This window comes from Typha angustifolia, chromosome 9, assembly GCF_048772165.1.
Source record: "Typha angustifolia cultivar Huaian chromosome 9, ASM4877216v1, whole genome shotgun sequence".
Classification (NCBI taxonomy): domain Eukaryota; kingdom Viridiplantae; phylum Streptophyta; class Magnoliopsida; order Poales; family Typhaceae; genus Typha; species Typha angustifolia.
In genome coordinates, this window is record NC_133247.1 from 4,036,651 (window position 1) to 4,057,924 (window position 21,274).

The 21,274-nt window shown below is 39.0% G+C and overlaps 2 protein-coding genes across 6 annotated transcripts; both read left to right on the forward strand.

Annotated features, from left to right (window-relative positions):
- The first annotated feature begins 809 nt into the window (after nt 1-809).
- Nucleotides 810-4,935, forward strand: LOC140766999 (probable metal-nicotianamine transporter YSL12). The gene is made up of 6 exons (XM_073106734.1): nt 810-1,290; nt 2,519-2,682; nt 2,769-2,866; nt 3,026-3,160; nt 3,273-3,462; nt 3,668-4,935. Exons 1-6 carry the CDS (start codon nt 843-845, stop codon nt 4,772-4,774), a joined length of 2,142 nt encoding a protein of 713 aa, XP_072962835.1. The 5' UTR covers nt 810-842; the 3' UTR covers nt 4,775-4,935.
- Nucleotides 4,936-5,586: 651 nt separating this feature from the next.
- LOC140766704 (uncharacterized) lies at nt 5,587-21,129 on the forward strand. 5 transcript variants are annotated; one of them, XM_073106271.1, is made up of 10 exons: nt 5,727-5,858; nt 6,035-6,290; nt 7,076-7,172; nt 11,191-11,613; nt 12,370-12,440; nt 12,537-12,932; nt 13,397-15,167; nt 15,650-15,747; nt 18,204-18,345; nt 20,045-21,129. In XM_073106271.1, the coding sequence occupies exons 4-10, from the start codon at nt 11,214-11,216 to the stop codon at nt 20,689-20,691; spliced, it is 3,525 nt and encodes a 1,174-aa protein (XP_072962372.1). In that variant the 5' UTR covers nt 5,727-5,858; nt 6,035-6,290; nt 7,076-7,172; nt 11,191-11,213; the 3' UTR covers nt 20,692-21,129. The 5 variants fall into 5 exon arrangements, 4 of the variants coding, with proteins under 4 accessions (XP_072962371.1, XP_072962372.1, XP_072962373.1 ...); XM_073106272.1 differs by lacking the exon at nt 7,076-7,172; XM_073106273.1 differs by lacking the exon at nt 6,035-6,290 and having other exon boundaries at nt 5,736-5,858.
- The last annotated feature ends 145 nt before the right edge of the window (nt 21,130-21,274 follow it).

The following is a 21,274-nucleotide window of genomic DNA, read 5'->3' on the forward strand; positions in this document are numbered from 1 at the left end:
ACGGCCTCAACTATTGCGTTGGCTCATCTGCAGACAACCAGTCGACAGCCTTGGCTTGACATCTCCTTCTTTTTCCCTACGGCTGCGATCTCCCCTTCTTCACTCCCTTTCTCCTCCTCTTCTATTCCTAACTATGTATTTTCTGGGCTTACCCTTTGGTGGTTTGCTGCACTATTTATAGGCTAAACCTATTGTAGATGAGTCATACTTTATTTTATATTTTATGAGTCTTCGGAAAACTCCATCTTGTGTTCTATTTATAGTTATGTCTAATTTAAGCCAAATAAATATGAGAATTTTTCTTGTTAAAGAGTCATAATCTCCCGAGAATTATGAACTAAAATGTTGACAATATTAGATGTGCATGATGATACCGTGACTAAGGTTAAGAATTTTCCACGAAAAAAGCAACGGCCAAATTGAATCGGCTGGTAAAAGACAACGGCTAGAGCCCAGATTGAACGGCATTTGAAAGAAAATGGCACGAAATTTACAGAAGGCCGACGCGACTGTCCCTTTTGAGTTCGCTCTCGGACTGGAAAAGCCGTGGCTCTCCATTCGTCCTACTTCTCAAATAATCATAACAAAATAAAACTTATTAATCAACACATCCTCATCGCCGATAGATGATTCCTTTTACATTACATACTGCCCTAGATATTGAGATTAAGACCAGATGCGACTGCACACAATACGGTAAACCGGTTAAACTCAGCCACACAATACGGCCCGCCCATTTCTCTATCATCAGTATCTACCGTCCGATCCACATCAGACGTTAGTCGATACTTGATAAATACACATTCCCACACTCAACAAGGAAGCAGAGGGACTCCATCGCCATGAGGATCCACGACGGCGCCAATCCCGAGGCGGGAGCGAGCGGCGGGGACGAGGAGATGGTGGAGGCGAGCGAGCTGAGGCACCGGCACCGCGGCGAGTCGAAAGAGGAGGAGGAGGGGGAGGAAACGGGAGGGGAAACGACGGCGTCGATCGAGAGAGCGTTCGAGGGGAAACGGGTACCGGGGTGGAGGGAGCAGCTCACTTTCCGAGCCTTCGCGGTGAGCTTAGTGCTGTCGGTGCTGTTCAACGTCATCGTGATGAAGTTTGGCCTCACCACGGGTATCATCCCCTCCATCAACGTCGCCGCGGGGCTGCTGGGGTACTTCTTCCTCCAGACGTGGACGAAGGCGTTGGAGCGGGTCGGTCTTCTTAAGCTACCGTTCACCCGCCAGGAGAATACCGTTATCCAGACCTGCGTCGTTGCTGCTTCTGACATCGCCTTCAGCGGTAAGCTCATGTCTTTCTTTTTCTCCCTCTCTCTCTCTCTCTTTTATAAATTTTATATAAGTTTTGGTAAAAGTAGAGCTGAAAACAAATTACTTGCTCCTTTTACACGCTAAATATTCGTAAAACGTCCGCAAAGTGTTTAAAAGCATATCGTTACTCCTCAATATTTTCTTTAGCTGTTCCTCTGATAGAGTTTATGGGCGAGATATATATTAACATGCTGCTGATTTTGCTTGGATTTTTTTTATAGGCAACTGATTCAATAAAAATTATAAATTTCTCTCTCATAATTTAACCGTTCAGATTAAATAATATTAAAAAAAATTAACTGAAAATTCCGATCACTTTTTAAATTTGTACGAATAAATTAGTTTTATTTTATTTCTCTATTTTAAATCTTAAAAAAAATATAAAATAATAATAAAGTTCGCACTCTCTTCTGTGGCCAACAAACAAAAAATTCATCATCACCCCCACTTTTTTTTTTATATTTTTATAGTTTACTTTTTAAAATTTTGCTATTTACAATTCAGCCCCCACCTATTTACGAAATAGTTGCAAAAGACATACTACTATCAGGTTTGTTTGGTAAAATGTATAAGATAAGTTTTTTTCTTTTGTAAATATGTGATCAATATAGGGTTTAATCTGTAAATATGAAAATAAATTAAATTAAAATAAAACTCCAGGTAGAATAAAGGGGAATTTTCATTAAATTAAATTAAATCTTTTCATCTATTTCTGATTTACACCCTCTATTTTCAAGTCATCGATATAAATTATCTTACATACATCCCTTTAGTTGATCAATGGATCAATTTTTTAATAATATATTAGTTTGTATCGGAACATTGCTCTTTTAGACAACTGATCAGTTTCTTTTTTTAGAGCCAATAGACTACAGAATGGGATTAGCTCTGTTTCGTAATACATTAAATAATTAAGTTGGATAACTGGGTTGACTTTTTCGTAGAAATTGGTCACAATAGGTTAAATATACTTAGCGTGATTTCTATATATGGAAGGCCGATCTAGCGGAGGTAAGTTGGTGGGCCAGACTTATATTGGGTACGTATTTGGCTTCCATCTCCAACCTTACGTCAGCAATGCTGCACGCATAGCTGCTAAGATTGCAATGTTATGCTATGACAACAAATTTAATAAACTTTCGGTTTGATTCCTTTATTTATTTCCATCAAATCCCTTTGCTGATTGAAATATTTTGCAGGTGGATTTGGCACTTACCTCTTTGCCATGAGTGAAACGATCGCCAAACAAGCATCAGAAGCAAACGATCCCCAGAATATAAAGAACCCAAAGCTAGGATGGATGATTGGATTTCTATTCACTGTCAGTTTCCTTGGCCTCTTTGCCGTAGTGCCCCTCAGAAAGGTTGAATTCTATTTCACTCTATCAATCCATGCAATTATTTGACAGCACTCTACAGTTCGTCAACTAACGAATCTTTTTTGTTTCAGATTATGATCGTCGACTACAAGCTGATATATCCCAGTGGCACTGCAACTGCTTTCCTCATCAATGGCTTCCATACACCTCTGGGTGACAAGCTGGCAAAGTAAAGAAAAGGGAGCAAATTACAGTTTGCCTTTCTATAGTTTTTCCTGACTTTGATTTAATTAATTTTCTATACTTTAAATTTAAGTACTCGATTTCTTCATGAAAAATTTCATGTAATTTTTTTTAGATTTTTCATGTTTCTCTTGATCTATGACAGGAAGCAAGTAAAGACGCTAGGTAAGTTCTTCCTCTTTAGTTTCCTGTGGGGATTTTTCCAGTGGTTCTACACTGCTGGAGATGACTGTGGATTCCAAGCCTTCCCAACCTTGGGCCTTAAAGCCTATCAAAACAAGTGAGATGCAGAGCCTTCGCATCTAGCTCTTACTTATGAATTAATTTTTAACTCGTCATGACCTAAGCTTGATCTTAATCAATGACGTACATTTTATTTTTTTCTTTTGTAGATTTTTCTTTGATTTCTCTGCTAGTTATGTTGGAATTGGAATGATCTGCCCTTACATTGTGAACATATCTCTTCTTCTGGGGGCTATTCTCTCATGGGGCATCATGTGGCCTCTCATCGGTAATCAAAAGGGAAATTGGTATTCAGCTGATCTCCCATCTACTAGTATGAGTGGCTTGAAAGGATACCAGGTATACAAGGGAGGTCATAGGTTGAATTCTCTCGGTGAACATTAGAGTTAATATTTTATAGATTTTTATCTGACTTAATGTAGTTTGTTTCTTAGGAAGATTGTGTAGACTCCTGATAAAAAAAGAAGAAGGAAAAAGTATTTTGATCTTAAAAAATGTAATGATACTCTAAAAGCTTGATTTCTTCCGTACGCTCGTGTTGCAGGTATTCATAATGATTTCCGTGATTCTTGGAGACGGCATCTACAACTTCCTCAAGGTCCTCATCCGGACGGTCTCCGCCCTGACCTCCGTTCTCCGGAGCAAGAAATCCACGGCCATGATTCCTGTCTCCGAAGACGATCATCCCACCACCATCTCTTTGGACGAGGAACGCCGCCTCGAGTTCTTTTACAAAGACCAGATACCAAAATCGTTCTCGCTCGCCGGCTACATTGCCGTCGCCGCCGTCTCGATCGCCACCGTCCCCCACATCTTCCCCCAGCTGAAATGGTACTACATCCTGGTCGTTTACGTCTTCGCCCCAGTGCTAGCCTTCTGCAACGCCTACGGAATGGGCCTCACAGACTGGTCCCTCGCGTCCACCTACGGCAAGCTCGCCATCTTCACGATCGGCGCCTGGGCCGGCGCCTCGGACGGCGGCGTGCTAGCTGGTCTCGCGGCGTGCGGGGTGATGATGAACATCACTTCCACCGCTGCGGATTTGATGCAGGACTTCAAGACTGGCTACCTAACTCTCGCCTCGCCCAGGTCGATGTTCGTCAGCCAAGTGATAGGCACTGCGATGGGCTGCGTCACTGCTCCTTGCGTCTTCTGGCTCTTCTACAAGGCGTTCAGAGACATAGGCTCGAGTGGCAGCGAGTACCCGGCGCCTTACGCCATTGTCTTCCGTAACATGGCCATACTCGGCGTCGACGGCTTCTCGTCTCTGCCCAAGCACTGCCTAACTCTCTGCTACGTGTTCTTTGCCGCTGCCATTTTGATTAACTTGGTGAGAGATCTTGTGCCGAAGAAGGCGGCAAGGTTTTTTCCGATCCCGATGGCGATGGCGATACCATTCTATGTTGGGCCGTACTTTGCCATTGATATGGCATTGGGGAGCTTGGCGTTGTTCGTGTGGGAGGCTGTGAACAAGGCTGAGGCCGATGCGCTTGCACCCGCGGTTGCGGCTGGATTGATATGTGGAGATGGGCTTTGGACTTTGCCGCAGTCCGTGCTCGCGTTGGCGAAGGTGAAGCCTCCCATTTGCATGAAGTTCTTGTCGAGGACGACCAACGCCAAAGTGGATGCCTTCATTGCTACCTCGTCGTAGTATTTTCTCGAGGATTGATTTAAGTCAGTCTGTGTACGTATCGTTACAATGTTGAAGTGCAAATCGATTAAATAATAGATTATGTATGTAAATTTTAAGATAGTTGGCTGGAGAAATTCTGATCTCCATATATGTTTGTGAAGGCAAAGTTGCCATCATTATATCGGCATGCATATATAATTTCATTGCGTTAACTTTGAAAGGTAAAAATATGTAATTGAATAATTGTTCAACAAATGAGTGGGCTCAATTAGGAATCTTCTAAAAAAAAAATTAATTAGGAAAATTATACTATACCCCAATGTTTGTTTGGCTGGATGTTAACTTATCATATTTAATTTAAACTTAAAGCACTTAATCTTATTGGGGTCTACAGGTTGCAACTGTTAAAATTTCTATTAAAATGTTAGAATCAATGTGGCTAATTGGCACCAATATTTTAAGAAATTGTAACTTATATTATATTTTTGTAAGATTAATTATGTTTTTTATAGCTAATTAACTTAGTGTAGCTAATGGAATAATGCTTGGGCTCATATTGTATGAGAGTTTGTAAGTCAAAATATCAGTAGGATGTCATTAAATTCTCACTTTTCAACAAAATAAATAAATTATATAGACCATATAGTGAAGTGCTTTAATTTGAAGTAAATGAGAGTAAGTTGAAACGGAAACAAACCGCATGAGTTTAAAATCTCTAATATATATATATATATATATAAACAATTCATAAGAGTCGCTCATAATTTAGGTGACTTTGAAGGGTATAAATGCAAAGAGCCCGGGGATTTAGAACTTAGAAGTGAGGGGGAGTTGCCATTGAACTTTAGGACAAACACCTGCGCGCTTCCCGGCGTGGTAGAGCGGAATATGGGAGAGCCGAAGCTATCCCTCGTCGCAATCTCCTCGATGCTACTCCTTTTGTCTTCGGCGAAGGCCGTGTTCGATTCCGGAGGAGAAAAGATGAGCGGCGATCACGTGGGGAGCTCGGATTCAAGATTGGAATGGCTGACTCTCACCAAGAGAAACTTCTCCTCTCAGATCCGTCTCCATCTGAACATCCTTATCGTGGTCACCGTCCCTTGTAAGGCCCCCCTTTACCTATCTCTCTCTCTCCCCCTATACTTTCTTCTTGCGATCGAGAATTGATGGAGTGATTAATAAAGTTCTTGATAGAAAGATGAAGAACTTACATATATTTTTTCCTTTCAAATTTTGGACGGTTACGAAATCGTTCCTAATGTTTTTCGATTGATTTAGGTTGATGCTTGACTTGAGGAAGTGTGCCTTTACTTGATCTGAGTACGGTTCCTGATACCCGGATTGGGTTCTTAATGCATGAATTAGATTACTAGAGTACTTCCTTTTTCTCTAGCTTCTTCTGAGCTTTTTCTGTGGGATGAAATTTGTCTGCTAAAGACTGATCTTTTGTGCATTAATTGTTCTGGAATCGGGTTGTGCTCCATCGTTCATGTTTGAGGATAAAGATGTAGTAGACAATCGACCTAATTCCAAGGTACACTTCGTACAATGCGTGCATCAACTTGAGTGGATAGGCCTGTCTTGGCATTATAAATACAGTAATTTTTTTTTCCTAAAATAGACCTATTTCAACATTAGTATTACGTTTTTGGATTTTTTTTCTAGATGAATAAGTTTTCAATTACCTGTGGAAATCCATAGTGATACCTTTACATCACATTACCGCATGCAATTGTTTTATTAAACTATGCAACTTCTTTCCATATAAATAATCCAGCATAGCCAGAATTTTGTAACTAGATTGAAAAGAATTAGAATAACACAAATAAAATGAGCTATACTCTTGGTGTTCTTTTTCATGTTCCGACATTGGGATGTTGAGACAACTATGTACTACATATCTTACTAGATATGTAGTTAAGTACTACAACAACTATGGCTGATATACTTTGGAGTGATATTGGAGGATTCTGGTACTTTATTTATGGTTTAGAAACCATCTGGTCATATTAGTCATATCTACATTGTGGGATGTTGGAAGTTGTTCCCATGAATAGCTAATGTGTAAAGCAGTACAGGAGCAACTCCTTGTCTATGATTGGAATAATTCAGTATTTTATTTTGTAGTATTGGTGAAGCACCGTTTCTAGATGTTTTCTCATGGAACTGTATTTTGGTGCTTTAAGTGGCGTAATTTATTTTATGTCAATATTTTCCAAGTTTGTTTGAGGTTTTAATTTATTTTCAAAAACAATCCATTGATCAAGTAAATTTGTTTTCTTTTACTTTTCGTCTTTTAACACATTGTTGGATGAACAGATTAGAGTTTGTTGATTGAGTTGAATAAAATGGAAAATTTGAAAGAAAGAGCTTGGATTGTCATGAAGGATGGTTTCCGTGGTTTTAATATAGAGAGGTAGGGCTCAGACTTGTAACCTAAAAAATCTGATTATATATTGCTTATTGTAGCTGCGCGTACTGCTTGAGATTGATCCATGTTTCCCACAGATTAGCATGACAATGTAGTGAACCATTTTCTACGTTATTTTGATTAGTCTAGATTATTTCATAATTTGATATGTCAAAAGCTACTAGACAAGCATTTGAAATTATGCTTAAATAGTGGATGCTCATCATGTGGAGTATAGTAGGTATGACCATAGTATCTGTTGAGTCTAGAAAAAATTATTTACCCCATGAGACCGTGAGTGATAAAAGATATTGATGTAAGAGAAACGACCTATCTCCTGATGCTTATATTATGCATACCTCGTTATTATTTCCCTTGTTCTCTTTGGTTATTGACTAGCTACTTTATTTTGTAACTTTTGTTACGGTCTAAGTCGAGTTCGAGTTTTAGTTAGCCTGTGCCCATGAGTTGGTTGAGTCATTTGCTTTTGTATTAGTTATTTACTTATTATCTTTTATTTAGGTCCATGTATGGTTTAGTCTGAATTAAATTAGCTATTGAATTGTTGGATCTTAGCCAATTTAGCCAAAGCGGATCTAGTCGAGCTAGCCTCCTATATAAGTTGTGGAGTGCCTAGCTAGGTCATGTTGAATCTAATCTAGCTCTCTCTCTCTCTCTCTATCCCCAACTTTGGTCAACCCCTAGTTGTTCTCCCTTTTCTTGCGTGTGCAACCACCCTCTCTAGCCAAGAGTTTCTACCTTGGTTATGAGCATCCCTTGCCTCGGCTTCCTTACTTGTCTCGCTCGACCCCACACATGGCTACCTCATCACTATCACACAACTGAGACTAGGCCATGCCGAATCTCTAACAACAACCACTAATCGTCTTGCATGCAACCCTAGTCAAGAGCACCCCTAATACTTGGCTTACCCTCAGACCCAACTTGGACTGAGCTTGGTTCATAGCCTCCGCACACTTTATGGCAGCAAGAAGAGGCACCATCAACTTGAGTCTGTTGATGCCAACCATGAATTCGCTTGATCCATTGATGGAACCTAAGATCGGGGTTGCACTAGCCCCATAAGTGTATATGACATCATTGATGGTTATAATGTGCTCTTTCTTCACCAGTTGAAATTAGCCACGTGGAGAACACCAGAGAACACTCGTGTCCTTGAGATGAAGAACTATCCGAGCCAATGATCGAATCACCTAACATGGTCGTCATGGCTACAGCAGTGCGCAACTTTATACTGCCTCCCCTACAACTGTCTATGCATAGAGACGCAACCCTTCCACCCGTCAGTACTTGCTAGGGCTGTCAGGCTTGACGAGCAGCTCGGGCTCGACTCGGGTGAAGCTCGAGTCCGGCTCGGCTCGATCAGAGCTGAGCCGAGCTCGAGCCATCATAATAGGCTCGAAATTAATATCGAGCCGAGCCTAAGCTGGAGCCGGCTCGCTCAGGCTCGACTCGATAGGCTCGATAGCCTGACTCCTTATAACTAAGGACACGTGGCATAAAGAAATATTGCCACGTGTCCCTCACTAACCCATCCTCACCCGTAACACATTCAACATTCACCACCCTCATCTACCCTCACCTATCCCACTCTCATTAATCAGCCCATCACATCATCTTCCCCATCCTCAATTCCCCCACCCACCCCACCCTCACCTTCACCCTCACCCTCACCCTCATCCACCCGATCACCACTCCTAACTTCACCCCACGCGCCGCCACCTCCTCCCTCTTCGTCGGCCTCCATCGGCAATGACGGCAAGCCACCACCTCGGCGCCACGCCTTCCTCTCTATCGGCTTCCTCCTCCTACTTCGCCGTTGGCCTCCTCCTCGTTCACTCCGTCGGCTTCCTCTTCCCCCTTCATTCACCATCTCCTCGTCGTCACCTCCTCCTCCATCCGTCTCTGACTCCTTCGGCAAGCCGCTGTCCATGTTGCCACCGCCCACGTCGCCACCGCCTTATCCTCTAATTGAGCCCGAGCTTTGCTCGGGCTCGGGTAGGCTCAGCTCGAGCTCGGCTCAGCCGAGCCTGAGCAACATTATGAGGCTCGAAAGTAATTTCAAGCCGAGCCTCTGGCTCTCGCTCAGGCTCGGCTCGTTTACACCCCTAGTACTTGCCCCATTGCTGCCCACACCAAATTCAAGAGCAACCAGCACGCTCGAGGGCAGATACCATGCAACCATGGACTTGTGTCACCACCTCGCACACTATGTGAGCTGAGCGACACAAGCTGTAGCAACAATATTAGAGGATAACTGAGGAGCCCTACCATTGCCGAGAAGACTTTGAATATGGGGACCTTCGCGGACCAACGATCCAATGTTGAACCATGTGGTTTGATTTTTCGAAATTCAGCGGTGGAGACCTGCTTGATTAGGTTTATTGTGCGGAGTAATTCTTCTTGTTCCAAGGCACACTGAAGGAGCATAAGGTCACACCGGCTTCTTTTTATCTAGAGGATGTCGCGATCCGGTGGTTCCAATTGACATAACAGAACAATTCATTTTGGGCACGGGACATGCTCAGAAAGGCTATTTGCCCATGTTTTGGGTCATCTGAGTACGAAGACTTTGAGGCTATTCTCTCCAAACTCACACAAATAATCTTTACTTGTGTCTATCAAGACGAGTTTGAGAGGATATCCAATCGAGTTCGATAATTGTCGGCATTCTCTCTCTGGAGTTCTTTTATTTGCGAGCCCCGTCGTGACATCCAAGCTAAGGTGAAGGCGGCTTGATCTTGTTCTCTTGAGGATACGCACGGGCTGGCTTGATCACTCGTGGTTAGCTTTGGTCTTATGATGCTAACAACATTCCAAGAACAACCACGACCTCCTACACAACATCTTACATCGGCTCAAGATGATGAAAGTATAGAGAAGGGCTTATTCTACTATTGCATCGAAAAGTTTGTCTAAGGGCATAGGTGTGCAAGACTGACTACTATCATGTTAATGAAGGAACCAAATGAGGCCAACTCTAAGGATGATACAACTTGGATGGCTAAATCAGACTACACGGCGTAGTTTCTGAAGTTCTCACCTTGTGGTCAAGGTGTATGGAAATGTGTTGAATCATTATAATTCGGGTCAAGTGTTAGGCCTAGTTAGCTCAAATCTGTGAGTTGGTCAAAGTCATTTGCTTTTGTAATATTTATTTACTTATTATCTTTCGTTTGGGTCTATGTATGGGGTTCAATTCAAACTAAGTTAGTAATTGAGTTGTTGTGTCTTAGCCAATTTAGCTAAGGCGGGTCTAATAGAGCTAGCCTCCTATATAAGTTGTGGAGTGCAACCTAGCCAAATCATGTCGAACCTCCCCTTCTCTCTCTCTCTGCCAAACCCTAGCTGTTCTCCCTTTCTCGCGCGCAGCCACCCTCCCTAGCTGAGCACTGCTCTGGCCGAGAGCTCCCCTTGCCTCGGCCTCCTTCCTTCCTTTTCGTGCTTGGTCTTATACATGGCTGCTCTCTTCACATCCCATGGCTAAGGCCAGGCTAGGTCGAATCCCTGACAGCAGCCACCGAACATCTTGTGCACACCCCTGGCTGAGAGCACTGCTAGTGCTCTTGGCTTCCTCTCGGTCCCCACCTGGACTGAGCTTGGTTACACCTTCCCCTAGGGTTGTAACATATTTTGATACCTCTGCAAGTTTGATTAATTATTGGCTTTAACTTGCACCACAAGTTGAATTTCATTGAATCCTACAGCAAGTCTTATAAATTTGTTTGTTGTGGTTTAATGAATATGTTATCAGCTCTTTGTATTCTGCTAACTTTAATGATTTGCCCACCACAGCTTCTCTAAAGAAAAAGTGAAGCATATTGAAACAACTTATGTAACTATCTCTCTTATTAATAGTCTAATACTAGTATATAATTGATGCTGCATTGACTTGTTCTAGGCGATGGCTGTTCTGTGGATATTACTCATTTAATAGTATCTTTTATTTTGCAGTCACATGTTTTTTGTATCTAAATTTTGAGCTTCTGTTACTGATCTACAGGGTCTGGTGAGTCACGATCCTTGATGAAGGAAATAAAGAATCGGGTTGTTGTTAACGGAGAAGAGTTGGGCCTTCTAAGGTTGATGGTTGTTTATAGAAATTCGGAGAAGATGCTAGCAGATGTTCTTGGTGCTTCTAAGGGAATAAATATACTCTACTATCATCATTCTATGTCATACAAGTATCATGGGAGGCTTCGTGCAAAGAAGATACTATCTTCGATTCTTTATATTATGTCACTGAAACATGAGGAGGTTCCATTGAAGTCCCTGAATACTCAAGAAGATCTAGAGAATTTTCTCCAATCAACTGATAGATCTGTACTTCTCCTTGAGTTCTGTGGATGGTCTGCCAAATTGTCACATAAAAAAAGTTCTGGGGATTATGAATGCCCTCCATCTTTAAAAAATCATTCACAGAATGGTGTGTTATCTCAACCTGTTATATATTCTTGATGACACCATTTTGGGAACTTATTTATCTCATGTGAACAGCAATCTGCACATAGAAAATGAATATCTATTAGAACTAATAATCTTAACGGGAATGTTCGTTTCCATCTTTATTGAAAATAGAATCTAATATTGAAATGTTGCTTTTGTTCATTGATTGGGAAATTAGCCTTCTAACTGTCGTTTGAGTATTTCTTGAGACAGTGTCACTGAGCACTAGGCTAATAATATGATACTTTCTGATCAGATGCTATTTGCACTTGTAATAACTAACAAGCCATCGGATCAAGGGCTTGCCGTTTACTATTTGCTTATTTCATGTTGAGCTATCAAATAAAAAGAATTAATTCTATTACTGTCATTGTATTGTCTAAAATCCTATGCTACTTTGAATTTTTGAAAATGAAAATTTAGTCTGAATTAGTTCTTCAGTATCTATTCCTGCTCATATATCTTGAGTCCTGACTCTTGAGACAGGATAACGACAAATTGCACGCAATTGTTTCCTATGATGCACTTAGAATGATACTTTTTGTTGTGTGGACAAGTGCATGGATGAAAATAGATTTCTTCTTAAGGTTATGCTAGTTGAACCTTTTGGGTGTCCCCCCCAAAACTTCTACCACTTTCTCTATTTGACTTTGTTTGTCCATTATCTTCTGACTATTGAATTACTATAAACTTGACTCTTGGATATTTAGATTCCATGTGCATTTGTATTTTGCAGTTGACACCCCTGGTGGAGTCATCTCCAGAGAATCAGATGGCCAACTGGAACTTCTCGGCATTAACGAGAAGGTTTGCGTGTTCTTTCTGATGCACTCCTCTTTCTTCTTCTTTTGGTATCAGTTAATGAGATGCCCTCTTTTATGAGTTGCTTTGGATTGAAAACAGGTTATGGATAATGAAGAGCTAACATATGGTGTTGAAGATCTGCTTACTGGTTCTCCTTGGAAGGGAGGATTTACCTTGGCAAATCAGAGTGTCTCACAGAGAACTGAAAATAAAGATTCTACTACTGATACTGTGTCATGTACACTGGAAGAGTTTCGTCATTTTGAATCCTTCTACACAAAGTTTGCAGCTATTGCAAGAGAACATTTTTTACCTCCTGAGAGGCAGAGATTTGCTCTAGTATCTGAAAGATCTCTCTTGCCTTTCTTGGATGTCTATCCAGAGAAATGGCTACTTGTGATTAAATTTTCAGGATGCCCCAATTGTTCAGTGATTGTTGAAGAAGGAGATGACCTTAGAACCGTCTTGCAAGATCATCAGTCTCTCGTAAAGGAGGTCATTATACATTTCCCAATCAACCACCTTTTTTGAATGTCAAATCATTTATTAACGTATGCAAGAGCTTATTTGTTGGCTTCATATACTATCTTATTAGATGCATGGGAGTATATAATGGTTTAAAATTTTTATGCATATTTATCCTATATAAGTTCTTAGTTCTTAGTAAGTTACTATTGCTATCATATGAGTAGAGATTGGCCCACAAAGTAAACTGTGAATGATATGTATCTCTTGATATTTAAATATTTAAATCTGGTTGAGCATTTCAGTCATGGTTGTTGGATTTATTATAACTATTCAGTCTGTTTCATGGCTGGAATTTGCTGATTTCACAAGTTCCTCTTAACCCGCAAGTTTATAAAGATGTTTATTTTGATCTGATTACATAGAGCATAGTATATTGATGGAGTAATATAACTAAGAAAATAACTCTAGAACTTTCGAATTTCTTCTTGTAGCTTGATGTTGATGGGAACAATGTTGAGGCTGCATTTCCAGCAAATAGGCCTTCAATCGTTCTTTTTGTTGATAGGTCATCAGAATTATCAAAAGTTCAAGAAGAGAGCAAGTTAGCACTCGAGGTTCTTAGAAGGTTTGCATGGCACAATCAGCTAACATACCAGATGGATGGGGGAGTAGGAAGAAGTAATTCTGCTACTAGCTTGCTACGACGTCCTTCTGGATTAAGGAGTAAAAGTATCACAGACCCCTCGAATTATCACACAAGAGTGGATCATCAAGACCCTAAGATTATGAAAATCAAGGAAAATATGGCTATAATGATAGTTAATAATGGTGAAACTATTTCACTTAAAAACACGGATCATGATAATAAAGGAAATTCTTTGTATGATATTCTAACGCAATTGCTTCACCAAGCAAAACCTACACATGAAACTAAGGAAGCCAAAATGAGCTTATTAGCTAAGGAAGTTGGCTTTCAACTGTTGTCTGATGATTTTGACGTCCAAGTGGTCGACTCCTTGCCAACTCATGAGGGAATTGACCAATCAAGCAACATTATCGATAGTGTAGTGACCAATGCAAAGGACAAAACTTCTGAGATTCTTGAAAAAGATTTTGGGCACTCCATCAGTACGACGAATGACGATCTAGCTGCTAGTGACATAATTTCAGTGGATGAAGGGGAGAAATCTGAAACTGCAGATCTGGAGACTGATTTACCTTCTAAATTGCTTGAGAAAGCTTCTCCAAAATATGTTGACATGAACAATGGTGATCTAGTGGATGCTACTGGTATTACTGAAGTGGATGAAGGAAATAAACCTGAGCACACTGATACTGAAACCAATCTTGAGGAACAGTCCTATTATAATGAAGGCAGTGATTGTCAACTTGCAGATACATTAGCTGAGGAAGTGAAAGATGAGACAAGTTCTTTCAGGAGCATGCAGGCTAATGGGAGGAGTAAAAGTTCTAAGCAGGAGAAGTCTGAATCATTCATTCAGCAATATGGAAAATCTTTCCAATATTATCATAAATCAACAAATCCTGCGGAAGACACCAAGGATCATGTTGATAATGTTGATGGCAGCCTAGAGGCATATCCCGATGAAAATGGACAAAATTCTGCCTATTCTTTGATGAGTTTTGATGGAGATGGTGCAGTACTATCTGAAAGATCCATGAGCAAATTGGATGACCTGCATGATGAACGTCAACCTTTTGTAGGTTCCTTCTATTTCTCTGATGGTGGGTATCGGCTTTTGAGAGCCTTGACTGCTGGATCTAAGATTCCTTCTTTGGTTATACTTGATCCAATTCAGCAACAACATTTTGTCTTTCCCGAGGAAGCAGATATTAGCTACTTGTCTGTAGTTAATTTTGTAGACAAGTTTCTGAATGGAAGTCTTACACCATATCAACATTCTGCTTCCTCTATTGCAAGTTCAAAGGACTCCCCAAGGCCACCATTTGTTAATCTAGACTTCCATGAGGCTAATTCTATACCTCAAGTGACAGCCAGTACATTCTGTGAACTGGTTATGGGTTTTAGAACCTGTGAAGTCAAAAATGAAGTGTCATTTATCAACTCTGAAATTTTTTTGTCTCCTTGGAAGATGGATGTTTTGGTGCTCTTTAGCAGTCCCTGGTGTGGATTTTGCCAGAGGATGGAACTGATTGTCCGTGAAGTATATAGAACTTTCAAGAGCTTTATGGCCATGTCAAACTTTCAATCCAAGGACATGGATCCTCTGCATATGAAAGGTAGTAAGTGATGATTTACTGTGCAATAACCTTTTACGTCGCCTATGATTCAAATATTGTCATCTTTCCTTTAGGGTGGCCTTTTCTGTTTTGGGTGGATTTTGGGTTCTTTCGAGGGATGGGGGATTAATCTAGTATCCAGTGTTTATGCTCTATCTGCAACATGATCTGAGTGGACGATGCTGCAGTTGTCTTCATACATGAATATATGACAACTTTCAGTACATTATACTGCACTCAGAAATTGTTTTGTAAGCATTAAATGTATGAACATATGATACTCTGAAAATTTGAAGTACACAATGTTATGAACTTATAAACTGTGTTATAAGCATTAAAGCATCTAATGGTTGTGTTTTGTTATATCAGATGTTTTGTAAAGAACATTCCTTTCTTTTAAAATTGTGCTCAACTTAATATGATTTGACCTGTTTAGTTAGAAAGAATCTTTGAAACCTAAGCCTTTTGCTTTTGTCTTGCAGATAAGATTGAGGAATTTCCCCTGAATGGTCCACCACTTATCTACTTGATGGATTGCACACAAAATGACTGTTACCCATTCTTAAGACCAAAAGGCATGGTAATTAATTTGGAAATCAGTTTCAGAACTTTACTTTTCTGTCAGAGCATCGCGGGATAAGCCATTTTTACATTAACTCGACAAATTAATTGCTTTAAATATTTATTTCTTCTTGGATACATACTTCTGTTACACCTTCCCTCTTTCTTTGTACACACTGCCATGTGTTTAGAAATAATTCCATATCTCCAGTGCAAGAGTTTGGATGAGAATTTACTATCAACATTTCATTTTAAAGCAATAGGAAGATATAATTAGTTAGGATATACTTAGAGATGTTTTTGAGTTTTCGTCACATCAAGATTTGATTTTTGATTTAAATATATGTATTAAAATCTATATTATAGTCTTTTATATTATTTTTATAAATGGCCTATTTTATTAGAAACAGCAATTAGTCGAATATAAATATTATTTGATGCACAATATGATTGAATATATTCATTAACACTAATAATAATGATTAAACACTCTATAATAGCACCAAAATGTTAGACTTATGCAAAAAGATCCTTCCAAATAATAGATGTAGCAAATTGAGCTAGATTTAATATTTGTAACCCTAAATTAGTTTTTAAAATATAAAACAAAAAATAAAAACTTAAGAGTATAAAAGAAAAAAGATTACCAAAAGGAACTCACATATACACAAGCTATGAAAAATTTGTCGGAGAAGATGAGCTCATTGCTGAGGCTTGTCATCATGCTCATCACCGTTGAAGAATATCGTTGGAGTAGAAGTTATTAATAAAATAGGGAGAGAGAAAGAGTGAAATATAAAGACTAAAGAGAGCTACGGTTGAGAGGAGTTGAGAAATGTGTTAAGAAGAGGTGTTAATTGTGTTTAACAATTTGTGAGAGCTTTAGAGACATTTAAAAGAGTTGATGGATGGAAATAAGAAAAAGACAAAAAAGAAATAAGATTAGATGATAAAACGTGAATTAATTATGATATGATTGAAAATTAGATTATGAGAAATGAAAATTAGGCATGAGTTGTCATTCTAATAGAAATATATATAATAAGAAAATGACTAAAGTTAATTGATAATGATTGATTAAGATAAGAAGTAAAAAAATGGCTCCATATGACATTATATTTGTTAAGAAAATATCTAAAGTTGATTAATGATGATTAATGGAAATAAAAAAGTTATAAATAATAAGCTCCATATCAGTATGGATTGGCACGCACCCATGCTGGACCAACATGGCTTGGCACGACTTGGCACGGGGGTGTGCTGCTAGCACACCCCGTTTCAGGTGCCTTGCCACCATCGGCATGTTCTGTGCCGACCGGCATGGCCATCGTTGACTTATAGTATTAACATACTATTTTGGATATTTTTGGGCTAATACATTAATTGGTTGGAACAAAAATTTTGAAAGGTTGGTTGTTGATTTTAAATGAATGAATTTAACCTCCGGTCAAGTCCTTGGTTGAGGGTAATTCCTATTGCTTGACAATTTGTGGTTCTTAGGGACAGTCCATCCTCTATGTAGTTTGATTTCATCTTATGGAGCAGTTTGAGTTGTAGTAGAATCATTATATTGAAAAGCGGTGACCTATTGGCGACTAGACTGCCTAGGTGAACTTGGCAGGCTGCCAAGTCGCGTGGTGGACTACTAAGTTGCGTAGCGGGCTGAAGATTGCCGATTGCCTTATCTCCTCCTCATTCTCTTCTTTTTCTTCTTCTTTTCTTTCTCTCTGGCTTCGAAACCACCCACTTTTTTTTGTCTTTCTTTCTATGTGCTTTAACAATGGAAAAGAGAGAGTGTTTGAAAAGATAAAGAGGCCACGTGGAAAAGAGAGAGTGGTGGAAAAGGGTTGGGAAAGATGAAGAAGCCATGTGGGAAAGAGAGAGAGTGGTGGAAAAGAGTTGGGAAAGAGATAGTCACGTGGGGAAGAGAGAGTGGTGGGAAAGAAAACCTGACTCATATATACAATTATTTTTTATTTTTTTTAAATATTAAATTGTTAGATCACGCCTTTCGCTTGGGCACTAGGCGGTGGGGTGATCGCTCGCAATTCGTAGCCGCCTTTCAATACACTGACTAGAATATTTATGTTAAAAATGTGAAAAATGTTTTAATATCTCTAAGCTATACATTATGCCTTGGGACATGGATTAGAGAAGAGAGAGCAAGTGCTTTCAACTTTTTTCCCCTTGGGATTGGGGTTTTAAGATCTCATAGGGTTCTCAATGGTTTAGAAAATATTAAATCTTTTTGCAAAGATCTAACATGATTTTTAATATGATTTTTTTTTCATTTAGTATGTTAATATTTATGAAGTTGATTATCCTGCTGATAACCTGTAAGCCTGATGTTTTTACAAGAATTTTCTATCTCTGTTTCATGAACACTTAATATGTAGAGGAATGAATTCAATATTTAAGTGTTCTATGTACCGTTTCGTATTTTTATAATATACTTTTGCAATGGAAAATATGCAGGAGGAGCTCTATCCAACATTATTGCTTTTTCCAGCAGAAAATAAAACTGCTATTTCTTATGAGGGTGACATGTCAGTCATCAATATTTTTGAATTTTTGGAGTCTCATGGAAGCAATGTTCACTATCTAAATAAGCATAAAGGTACATATAGCTTGACTCTTCTGAAGCTATAGGCATATTTCCAGCTGTTTCATTTGCCTTGAAAGTGATTTTCATAAGATGTTATTTAGTACTATTAATTTACATGAGACAAAAACCGCATCTCCAGGTTTTGATTATACAATTCCATTTCTTTCATCCAACATTTGCTTCAGTAATGTTATTCATGAAAAGAATCCTCATATATCTTTTATCACTGTATGATCCAAGTATTTTCTAGTATTTTTCTTTTCTTTGATGAAAAAAGGCATCCCGGTGCATGAGGGCTCCCACTAATGTAGGGTTTGGAGAGAGGAGATGTGTACAATTTTACTTTATTTCTGAAAAAGTTGCTTTTATTGTTTGAACTCCTGACTTCTTAGATATCGTTATTGATGCAATCATCATTGATAGGATTTGATAGCGTGTGTGTCTGTGCAGGTTGTGCTAACATAATTCCTCTTATAGGAATTTGGTTATGATCGATTTTATGTTTTTATTTATTTAGGGTGTCTTTTACTTATTTTCATTATAGGTCTATATATAGACTTATTTGTTTCTTTTGAGGTTAATGAATATTATTTGACTTTGCTCTTTTGATAACCTTGGTGTCAAACCATTTTTAGGGTGGAGGTCTGAACCCCTAATTCCTTTCCTCTCTTTATTTCCTCTTCCATTTCTTTCTCTCCACTACGTTTTGCATCAATTACACTATGTGATGTCCTTATAGATGCATTAATTGAACATCCCCAAAGATCTTCAGTAATTTTCATAGAACTTATTTTCTAATGATGCTACTCGTCTACTAGTACAAATGATTTCTGATTTTTTTTTCTAGTGGTATTTCTCATACATTTCAATATTCTCATCTGAGCTGTGCTCACTTTTGATATTTTATCTGCAATATTTCAATGAAACATTGCTGGCCTTGTAGCTTAAGTATAATTTAAAGCATATCTAACTCAGACAATAAACACCAAAAACTTTTCCATAATGGACTTTTTTCTACTTCTATTGAATACTTGTCTAGTGTTGTTGAAATTGCCAGTGGAATTGCTCTCTAAATATTCACTTAAGCAAGTTCATTTATGTCCCTAGTGCGTTATGGCATCAAAGCTTGATTATCTTTCTTGCATAGAAATTTTCCTACATAAGTTCAATAAGAATTCCTCGTGCTAGATAAGTATTCAGGGAAAAGGAGAAAAAGGCAGACATGGCAAACCTTTCGCTTTGACTGGTTTAACTAGTACTGGAGTTGAGTCCTTCTGGTTGCATGTCCCTGTTATAAGGTTTAGGTGCAATGGGCACCTATTGTGCTTCAATTCCACAACGTCCTCCTTTAGTGTTGCATTATTTGCTATATGTCGTTCAACCTCAATTTAATCTTCACTGGAACTCTTGTAGGACAAATTATGGTTATGGCTGCAATCGCGATCTTTTGAATGTGAAGTGAAATTATGTTAAAAGCTCACAATTCAGGACTTTCATTCATTTTAGATGTTTAATGTGTCAAAAGTATATGGAATTAGTTAGAAGGACTGTTTACCTGCCTAGAGTTGAGATAATCTACTCAAAAGTATCACGGAATCTCTTAGTATACTTTCTTACTATTGTTTGAACATTCTATGTTAAAAGGTATCATGACTTCAAGTTTGTAATACTTACTGCAGTGGCATGATAGTCTTTATTTTGAAACTGTCAGGATTTTTATGGACTCAGGCAGGTGAGCAAAGCAAGAAAAGGGCAAGGTTACATGATATATCTGTGCCAGTTCAAGTGCCTGAAGACAGTGAAATTGGTGGAACAGTTAGGGGGCATGGCTCCAGTCATGTTGCTTCTCATGTTTCAGACAACTCGGACAATGAGGGACAACATGTTGTTGTAGGATCAATCCTCACCGCCTCTTACAAGCTTGTGAATGCAGTCCCATTTGATAACTCAACAGTGCTTATTGTTTCTGCAGACCGAAAAGAAGGTTTTCATGGTGTGATAATTAATAAGCGAATAAGCTGGGAAGTCTTTAAGGATTCATACAACATAGAAGCTTTAAGAAATGCTCTCCTGTTCTATGGAGGTCCTGTCAGTGTTCGCAGCTTTCCTCTTGTTAGTTTGGCTCACAAAGCTGTCAATGGGTATATAAGAGTCACAGAAGATGTTTATTTTGGAAATCCAGTGGCTACAAGCCTGGTTATCAAAAGTATCAGAGCAGGAGATCAATCTGCTAATGATTTTTGGTTTTTTTTCGGCTACTCGAGTTGGGGATATAACCAACTGTTTGACGAGTTAAATGAAGGAGCATGGGATTTAAGTGAAGCGCCAGTTGAACATTTAGACTGGCCACACATCTGAGGCTATATTCTTATTCGCAGCTCCATTTTCCTTATAACCCTGGAGTGAATACCTCATAGCATTATGATAGAGCAATAGCGCACCAGCTGAATGAGACGAAGATGACAGTGGCAGGAGGGCAGAGTTTGTACTACTAATTTTCATTTCTGACCAGTTCTTTCCATTTGCCAGACGTTATGTCTATAACAGTAACTTAAAATTTCTGCGGAGAAGAGGATATCGTTATGTTCCTTTTAACGTATATCTAGAGGTATCAGCATTTACTTTGTTATCACTTAAAATAAAACCTTGTACTTTTTTGTTGTTGCGTCTTTTTTGTACAAACTTTGATGAGGTGTTGACCATATTCATCTGATATACTTTGATGTCACTTACAATACTTCAAGATATGTCAAGTTTAACATATTGAGAAGAATAAAGCTGAAAATTTATATGACTTCGTGTATAATTACTTCCACTTTTCAGACATTCGGTCAAATAAGTGTCTGCTTATATCTGCTTTTATGACTGAGATTTACTCAGGTAACCCCCTTTTTCCTTGTTCCTTTTCCTTTTTGGTGGCGTTGGGATGTAGTTTAACTTC